Source organism: Salvia hispanica, chromosome 5, assembly GCF_023119035.1.
Source record: "Salvia hispanica cultivar TCC Black 2014 chromosome 5, UniMelb_Shisp_WGS_1.0, whole genome shotgun sequence".
In the NCBI taxonomy this organism is placed as follows: domain Eukaryota; kingdom Viridiplantae; phylum Streptophyta; class Magnoliopsida; order Lamiales; family Lamiaceae; genus Salvia; species Salvia hispanica.
In genome coordinates, this window is record NC_062969.1 from 28,361,634 (window position 1) to 28,371,960 (window position 10,327).

Genomic DNA, 10,327 nt, shown 5'->3' on the forward strand with positions numbered 1-10,327 from the left:
TTCAATTTTGCATTTTCAAATTTTAAAAATAAAAATAAAATAAAAATATAATTTAAATAAGCCTAATCCGGTTAAAATTGTGTTAAACGACGGTTGACCATCAAAAATTGACGGCGCCGTAAAAAATAGACGCAAATGACACGAATTTCATATGTTATGGATCCGTTTTTTAAAAAGTGAAATATTTTAGACCAAATTGGTATTTCGGTCATATGTTTAAGATCAAAATTGACATTTACTCCTAAATAAAACATTGTTACAAAGGTAACAATTTATCTGTACAGGATTGGAGAACAATTTTTCAAAAGGTACATAATGCAGTCTTACATTATTTCGATATTCATTATGAAATAATTTTCTAGTGGATTCGTATGCAACTACACTTAATATTATTAAGATTTGATCACTAGATCAAATAATGTCTTTCTCATATTCTCTCACACACGTACTTACAACACAAGTCCGTTTAGGCAATAATTTCGTGATTTCATCAATAATTACATTCCACACATTCTCAATCTCGTGCACAGACCTTTCTTTTGAAAAATAATAAAAAAAGGTAAAAAGAAACCCGTTTTTTAGGCATTACGTTCAAATAAAAATGCCTTGGTCAATAAAAAATGATCTCATATCATTGCACATTAGAGGAATTTTTATTTCTAAAAGTAGAAAAGTTATACTACCTCCGTCTCTCTATAATGGATTCATAATTTTTGAAATGTTACATCTTAAGTGAGTCAACTTCTTTTGAAATAGTAGTCCCTGAAATTATATAGTTTGATCAAATTATGATATTTCCTATAAACTTTAATACTTCCTCCGTCCCGCTTAAGATGACACGTTTTCCTTTTTAGTCTGTCCCAACTAAGATGACACATTTCCTTTTTTGGTAACTTTCTCTCTCCAATTAATACACTCAACCACTTTTTCCCACTCCTATTAAAATATTCATCTTTCTTTATCTCTCTACTTTAATACTTCCACCCACCTTCTCTCTCTCTCCAATTAAACACTTTAACTAATAACTCCTAAAATCCCGTGCCGGCTAAGCAATGTGTCATCTTAGCCGGGACAGAGGGAGTATTAGTCTAAAATATCACTAGCATTACATTTTATTTTCCAAAACTTATTCTTTATGGATAATCGTGAAACGTTTATGATATCTTAGACCATTTTTTTAAGTATGTGGTAAGTAGGATAAAAAAGCCAAGTATATAGGGATTGACCCACCGTGGAAAATAACAAATGTAAGAACATCCACAATAGCGGCTAGCCGATTCGCGTCGCTAGCCGGTCGGTTAGCCGAACTATTGCAACCGGCCAGCCGAGAATCGGCGAGAAAATCGGCGTGGGCTAGCCGATTTTAGGGCGCTAGCGGTGCGCTGGCCGCCATTGTGGCGCGCAGATCGGCCAGCGCCAATTTTCGTTTTCTATGTATACGCGATTTTAGTTTTCATTTTCATTTTCATTTGCACCACTTGTTTTAACGAGTTTTCTCTCTCTCTAAATTTCTGTACTAGAGCAACATCGAGCGATGAGTAATGCGGGTGGTAGCGGTGGTGGTAGTGGTGGGGATGCTGAGGAGTACGGACGGCAAATGAACGAGGCTATGGAGGCCTACATGAACCGCGAGCTAGAGCGGTACATGCGAAGGGTCGATCAGCAGGCGGTACCTCGCCCTCCACCGGTTGTCCACCGCCGAGCGGTGATTGATCGGGATCACGTAGCTGCACATCAGCGGCTATATGACGACTACTTCGCTCCGGACCCGCGATTTCCAGCAAACATGTTCAGGCGGCGTTTTAGAATGCGCAGGGAGTTGTTTATGCGTATCGTTGGCGCTTTGGAGCGTCGATATCTTTATTTCCGCTTCAGGCACGATGCGGCTGGCAGACCAAGCCACACCCCTATCCAAAAGTACACGACGACAATCAGGCAGTTGGCCTACGGAGGCACGACAAACATGTGGGATGAGTACCTCCACATCGGTGAGACGACTTCTCTGGAATGTCTGAAGTTTTTCTGTCAGGGCGTGATTCAAATTTTCGGTGAGCAGTACCTTCGAAGCCCTACCCCCCAAGATTGTCGGGATCTGATGCGGATGTACGGGGAGCAGCATGGTTCCCTGGGATGTTAGGCAAAGCATAGATTGTATGCATTGGGAGTGGAAGAACTATCCAACTGCCTGGAAAGGGGCCTACACGACCGGCTACAAGGGAAAGAATCCCACGATGATCCTCGAGACCGTAGCTGATTACCGGCTGTGGATCTGGCATGCGTATTTTGGGGTAGCCGGGTCGAACAACGACCTCAACATCCTCAACTCGTCGCCCCTCTTCAACGAGAAGTGTCAGGGCATCGGTCCAGCTGTCTCATTTGTGGCCAACGGCAACCGGCATGATATGAGCGACTACTTGGCGGATGGGATATACCATAGGTGACCTGTCTTTGTGAAGACAATCAGACACGCGGCGGATGACAAGAAGGCCTACTTTGCGGAACGGCGGGAGTCGGCGCGCAAGGACGTGGAGCGCGCATTTGGTGTGCTCCGGTCTCGATGGACGGCAATTAAGGGTCCAACGCGTTTGTGGGATGTCAAATGCGCTGCTGATATAATGTACGCCTGCATTATCATGCACAACATGATCGTCGAAGACGAAGACATACACTGACTAGTTGGGCCAATGACGATGAAGCCGGTCCAAGCCACGGAACGGCCACCCCTAGCGTACGACATGGGGTACCTCTCGATGAAGTCGGCCGCCTTCAGGAATATGCCGATATGCGCCAAGTGGATGCTCATATTCAACTCCAAAAGGATATAATTGAAGAGTTGTGGGCACGGAAGACTGCACGACGATAGTTTTTTTTCTTTTATTATGTAATTTTTTTTTTAATGAATGTACTTTTTTTTAATGCAATTAATGAATTTTCCCGTACGTCTCGTAAATTTAATTTCGTTTAATCGTAAATTTAATCCCGTAAATGTAGTTGTTTTTGAATTATTTTTATTGCGGCTGGCCTATAGCTGGCCTATTTGAGTAAATGCTGACGTGGCAGGTGGATTTTTAGTGCTGCTGACGTGACAGATGGATTTTTAGTGCTGCTGACGTGGCAAGGAGAGAGAGTGGCTGGCCTATTCTTATTGTGGATGCTCTAATGCAAAGTTTGATATTTTAGACAACTTTTAAAGTTCATGAGAACTATCAGAAGTTGACCAAAAGTTCGTGATTTCAGAGATCAATATCTATTTTCTTTTTTAGCAAAAAATACTTTTACTCACTTTTACTATAATCATTCTCTTACTTTATTTTCTCTTTACGTCTCTATTGTATTCTCTCTCCAATTAACTCTTCCAGTACCATTTTCTTAAATTGTGTGCCCAAAAAAAAACGTCTCACTTATGAAGAAACGGAGGAACTATATTTTTACAGAGTAGTGTTATAGACGAACCATCACCCATCTAGTTCATAACTAGTGATTAAATCTCAACGACCCCAATAAATGGAAGGAGAAATTAAGGTCCACAATTCCTGATTATTTTTCCACGCATGCATATTCTGTCTCTCTTCTCGTCAAGCGTGCTCTTCAAGCTCTCATTACACACAGACGTCGTCATCCCACATCGCATGACTGCTCTTGTCTCTTTCTCTCGACATTAAAGATCTCCTGTCCCCACACGCTTTTCTCATTTCTATAAATGGGTGGTCTGGTCGCCTTTTAGATAGAAAACTCATAGTTGGATTGAATCAATTCCATTGAGATAGAAGAAGAAATTAATGAGGAAGGTCGACAAATTCTCCCGCTCTCATCTGCAGGTTTCCTCCCTTTCCCTCTATTCTTCGAAAAATAGTCACGTCTTCTTGTTTCGAAGTGTCAAAAAAGAAAAAAAAAATAGTCTTGTCCAAAATGAAAAGTTTGTCTCGTATTATTAATACTTTCTTTATACTAAGATAGTGGAGTAATATTCCTTTTCGGGTTATCCTCCTAAAGTAATTGGGTCATTTTCATTTAAGAAATGTTTCAACTATTATCATTTTATTTATTTTTTTCTGGTATACTTTACCCATATTTCTTTTTCTCTCCTTTATTTTATCAATTTATCCTATATCATCCACCGTGAGACTACTTTTAGTTGACGGAGGGAATATTTTAATTTTAACACCATTACTTTCTTACAACAGTCCGGGAAATGTTGGAGCTCCGGTTCCAGCTGCAGCGGCGGTTTCTTCTCCTCCTTGGAACCCAAATCCTTGGCGGCGGAGCATCTCAGAAAGTTGGACGACTCTGGAATCAATTGGCGAGGCTTCAGCGACAGATCGGATCGCAAGTCGAAGAGCGAGAGCAGATTAGTGAAAACAAAACTGAAAGCGCTGAAAATGTACAAGAGCGTGAAGCAGCCGATTTCTCCCTCCGGAAAAGTCGCCGCCTTCTTAAACTCACTCTTCGCCTTAAAGAAACAAAAATTCCCCGACGACTCGTCGTCATTCTCGCGCTCCACAAGCACGACTCCTTCGTCAGCGAAGCCGTCGATTAAGTTTTTCCCGGCGAGCGTGATTTTGGACGAAGATTGTCGCCTCCAAAGGCAAAGAGGCAACAGCGACGACATAGATTCGATCTTAGAGCTCGCCATGCATATGAAGAGCAAGGATCAAATATTAGGGTGTGACTCGTTCGGTATTTTTAGTGATGACAAAAAACGAGGTTTTGGTCGAGAATTTGACGACGGGGATGCTGAATTTGATGGAGCGAGCTGCGCGAGTTCGGATTTATTTGAATTGGAGAATCTATCGGCCATTGGAATGGAAGAACTACCGCTTTATCAAACTACTCATCTTCACAAAATTATGCAAATGGACTAATTTTGTGAAATTCAATTAATTTTTGACTTTGTAAAGAAAAATGAATTAAAAAAGGCGGATCCCATTTTTTGTAACACTCCTATATTATATTTTGCCATTTTGTCCGTCTCTCATTAAAAGTCCATTTTCACTTTTATCGACTCCACATTCTATCCACTTATTCCACTTATATTTTATTTAAAAAAAGAAACACATAGTAAACCTCAATAACAATATAACCGCAGAACTGAAATTCCAAAACTTGTACAACATAACCAATATTTGTCGCCTCAAGTCTTCTACATTTAGAAGACTTAACACAAAAATCACAACCATCAAAGTTTGTGAATGATGAATGGCTATTTTGAGTCACAGGTAGAGAAATCGCAATCTAGAAATAGCTTCAGCAGGGCATTCCAAGAAATTCCCCTCCTGTATATAATCGTCTACCACCGACATATAAGAGAAGAGTCTTTTAGAGGTAACTCCCCATCACCGCTTCATGTCTTCAAAGGGGCCTTCTTTTCTCGATCAGAAATACGAGCAGGACCTGTTGTGTGTGATTTAAATCGCCCTCTCTACCTCCATCTTCTTTCTCCTGCATAAGACAGTCAGTCTTTCATTTGTCAGGGTTTAGGTTCCATTTGTCGGTTAAGGACCAGAGTTATAATTAATAAAACAGATTAATTATATCCAAACAATGAGTAAATCCAACATGTCGTTGTTTAAGCTACTAGCTCATCAGGCTCAAAGCAAGATGATTTATATGTAATCCTAATTTAGCAAATCCTACTATAACATATGCATCAATGTTATTGAGCATTACTCCAGGGTTGGTGGAAAATGCTATTTTGACCGTCCAACAAAATTTTAGATTCCATATATTATCTTACAATTATTGATGATAACATATTATTATCGTATTCATCAAGACCAATGAGAAGAGGCAAGGTTGGCATAGCTCAAGTACCTTTTTCTTAACCACTTGTACTACATCTTCATCATTAAGAGCATGGCTAAGACCACAATCTGGGGCGGAGCTAGGAATTTGTAGGGAAGGGGGCAAATTTATATACGAAGGAATTTTAAGAACTTGAGGAGGGGCATTTAGTGAGAGATTAAAAGAAATAAAATTTATAATGACAAAAATATACATGTAGTAAAAAGTATGAGGAGGGGCAAATGCCCGTAGAGCTCATGTAAATTCGCCCCTGACCACAATGCTGAGGGTAGTGCCTTGCACTTGTGCCCCACGCTAGCACATACTTAACTTCTTTTACCAGGCTCCGATGAAGGTAATTACAAAAATCTTCAACAGTGCAGCCACCTCTACCCTGAAATAAAAATCCAATCATTGTAGGGAAATAAAAACACAAACCTACCACCTTATATTCACAAGACTCGGAACTTGTATCAAAATAAATTAATGTGTACAAAATAACTTCATCAGGAACGGGAAGACTGCTTCACAAAAAAATCATAGCCTGTAGCTAGAAGGGGCAAATGCCTCCTCACCCCTCTTCACCATACTATATTTGCATACAAAACTACAAATTTTTTAATACTATATGTATAAATTCACTAGTTACCACTTCTTATATTTCAAAATTACCCGGTGTATATTTTGCCCCCTCCCAATACAAGCATGCATGTATCGTAAGTGTATAAGATACTATGAGACATACAGCAGAAAGGACACACGGGTCTGCGAAATCTGGTTGCTGGCCTTGAGGCTTTGTATATATTCTAACAAGACCCATCTCTTCCCACATTCTTGCGAGCAGTCTATCCAGATTGAGCTGTTGGAATGACATAATCACACAATGTTAAGCAAGAAAAGTGAATGTTGTTTGAGCCCACATGGTACTGCCTATCAGTGTTCCATAATCCATACAATTCTTTGCAAAACAATGTAAATGATAGGTGGAAAAGTATATACATGAACAGACAAATACCTTCAGATTGCAACTAATGACAATTGAATTGGGCTGTCGAGCTAATCTGTCCACATCATCAATACCTATAACATCTATCTTGTTGTAGACATATACACACTTTATGTACTTGCGGTTGCCCTCAATAACATCTATCAAATCATCCACGGTCGCATCTTCACGTAACAAAACCTTGTAAAAATTAACGTAGAAAAGCACTGTCAACAAGATTCTCAGCCCTAGTACATAGTTCAGGCATTACAGGTCAACATTTCATATGTCATAAATAACACAAAAGAAAAAACCGAAACAGAGTCTGCAGTATCAGACAGCTGGAGCACAAACCATGAAGAAGAGAATCTCCTATGAGGTTCGAAACATTCTAGCTCAGGGACTACGCATTGAAGTGAATATCCGCTGCTTGTGTTTCGTATTCAAGCAGTTTTAATCTGTGTACTTAGTAATTGGTAATCATGTGTTAAGGCATAATTAGAATTATATAGAAGGGATTTTATATTTTCCTTATGATAAGAAGATCGATGCTTCTGGAGAGGAAATTTACAGATTTCAGATGAAATGAAATGTGAACATGTTTACAACAATCTTAAGGTCTTTCCAACAGATAAAGTAACTTGTAGTGTGAACAGACATCGCACAGATGTGCAAAAAAAAAATCATATTTGCTCTGTACTAAGAAAACAATGACTTTCAAGCATGCATACCTCCATTTATAAAATAAGAAGTCTTTTAATGTGAAAGGATAACTAAAAAAAAAAGTTGAATTCCATATTCATCTGTGGATAAATAAACTTTTCCAAGATAGGGAGGGAAATTATTGCGTGTTTGTTTCTGTTTGGGGATGAGTAGTAACCTAAGCATTGTGAATCTTGTACTCGTGTAATATTTGATAGCAAAGCTTCTCATCCACATGAGTCAACGGTAACGTACTATTGAAAGAAATTCCCCCAGTCTTCTTCTTTTTGAAGTATATCTGCCATCAAGAAGTACCAGACACATCAATTATGAGACAAGCTAGTAGTAAAATCTTTGAGGAAATGCTCACTCTCCTTCCCCAAAAAGATTTAATCAATTACAATTCTTGTCTGGATAGGGACCAGTCATTTAGCATGAATAGGTACTCTGGGATCAAGGCTATGAATTCAGAATGTTCAAGCTTTATCCCTCCCAAAAAGGATCAGCCGACTAGGCCTAAAAGCAAACATTTAAGTTTTATGTAGCGCATGCAAATAAATGCTACAACCAAAGATACAATGGAGAAAGTTAAAAAAATACATTACTTGAGGTGGGGTTTTGTTTAAACGCAAGCCAACTGCTTCCAACTCCTTTGTTAGGATTTGCCGATGCCCTTCACTCTAGATTTTAAGGACAATGGAAAAAATTAGATAATAGCAGAACGAAGATATCATATAACTATTAAAGCACAAAACACGAGCCAGCCGTGCAAATTCACAAAATATCAAGGAGCAAGTTCAGACTAAATTATCAAGGCCACTAGCAAGTAGCAATGCCAAAAAAAAAGATACATTGTTCTAATATCTTTTGCATCAAGGAAATAGTAATAATGTATTTAAGCTCCCAAAGATAGTTGATTCACATAGTGTCAGCAAAACCAAGCAACAAAGAATTATGCCTATTGCCAGTAACTTACTTTGTAGATCATATACAATCCGGCAACCTAAAAGGTCATTAATAGCAGTCATGTAATATCAGCATGATCCTAATACTGCTTTCATAACATTTTTCTGAAGTACACAGTCAAAGTGCTTTGTGTCTATTAATCATCAGGACATGCAATGTGTTTTAAATATATAAGAGATTGCAATTATGACCAATTAAAAGGGGGGGGGGGGGAACTCCGTTACCGAGGGCATGCAAACAAATATCTTAACAGTGAAAGCATCCCACAGAAATATCAATACTGAAGATGATACTGAGACAAGTGCCGTTCAAGATTATTGGAAAATATAGTAATATGCAGCAGCAGTTGATACAGATACGACTTACTTTGGAGGCATCCAGAACCATCAATACAAGATCAGATGATTTGGCAACCGCAATTACCTGAAAAACAAGAAGTTCATGTTAGGGTGTGTATCATCACATTTTTATTGTTACAAGTATTTTCCTTGTTGAGGAAAAGGGGGAGCAGAATGGGTTAAACCCAACAATCCTCTCTCTTCCACAGGGGAAGTCAGCCACGTGCATGTCCCATTCTGTCTCACTAGGCATCAAGTAATAGCATCAACTGCATATATAATTACCTGCCTACCACGACCTTTTCCTTCAGATGCACCTTCTATAATTCCAGGAAGATCAAGCAGCTGGATTTTTGTGTCATTATAGTGAATAATACCCGGGATATAGGTAAGCGTGGTGAACTCATACGATGCGGCTTCTGAATGTGTTCCTGTCAACATAGTCAAAAGTGTTGATTTTCCAACACTAAGAGAAAACAAATTTAACATACCTTTAGAGTTTAAAAATGGCACGGAAATAAAAAGGGATAACTTAAGATGGCCAGAAAGGGACAATCTAATGGCCTAACAAAGAATGACATGGCAGTGGCAGTCAAATCCCATTTACCAAAGATTACTTAATTTATCATCAAAAGCAAATCATCATATTCTAAATTCTTCGATGCATATGTTCTAACATAATCACATGACCAACCTGGGAAAACCTATAAGTGTGACAAGCCCATGCCCGTATTTTGAAACTTCAAAGCCCTCACCACCTCCACTAGCCCCCTGATCCACCATCAAAGCATTATCAGAATATCAGTTACTTGCAAATGAGACAAAGGAATGATTCTTTTTAATTTTCAGCCCAAAGACAAAATCATAAGGTTGCATACTTTTGGAGGCTCCAACAGTTGTGTCCTCAGCTTTGCTATCTTAGCCTTGAGCTGACCCAAATGATATTCTGAGAAATGAAATGTCAGCATCAAAACTAAATTCAGAACAAAACCAACTCCAATTCCGATCGCTGAGTTAAAATAAAATAATAAAGCCTGGATAGAAACATTGGACACTATACATACTCATATTTAGATAAGAGGAGCAAAGTAGGGGTATGGAATTCACCTGTGGCTTTATTTTTCTGAGTCCGAGCCATCTCGGCTTCAATTTCTTTAATCTTTTCTATGATCCCCATCTTTCCTTAATTATCTATCAGAAGAAATTAACAACATCAGCAACATTCTCTCGATCAGCTGAGTATTGCTTCATCCATAGAACTGATAAATGCTAAGTAAATATAAATGAATACAAACAGTTTCCGCAATGCTTCAGCTCAGATTAGTTGTTCGATACAAATATAAACAATCTATTGGAATCTAGAACTCTCGTCGATGTCAATTCGAACTCATATACCCCCATATGTACATGCAAATGTAAAATCAAAATGATACCTAGAGAGAGAGGGGCGAAAGGAAGAGATGTGAAGAGAAGACCAGAATATGCAATTGCAGCCTTGTTGGGGTTTACCGTGTTCAAATAAATCGTCGAAAGTGTCACACGCTTACTAGAAAAG

The 10,327-nt window shown here is 38.9% G+C and overlaps 1 protein-coding gene and 1 pseudogene across 1 annotated transcript; one reads left to right on the forward strand and one right to left on the reverse strand.

The window, feature by feature from the left end:
• The first annotated feature begins 3,738 nt into the window (after positions 1-3,738).
• LOC125190785 (protein BIG GRAIN 1-like A) lies at positions 3,739-5,014 on the forward strand. The gene is made up of 2 exons (XM_048088185.1): positions 3,739-3,818; positions 4,185-5,014. Exons 1-2 carry the CDS (start codon positions 3,780-3,782, stop codon positions 4,860-4,862), a joined length of 717 nt encoding a protein of 238 aa, XP_047944142.1. The 5' UTR covers positions 3,739-3,779; the 3' UTR covers positions 4,863-5,014.
• A 42-nt stretch (positions 5,015-5,056) lies between these two features.
• LOC125186846 lies at positions 5,057-10,327 on the reverse strand (annotated as a pseudogene).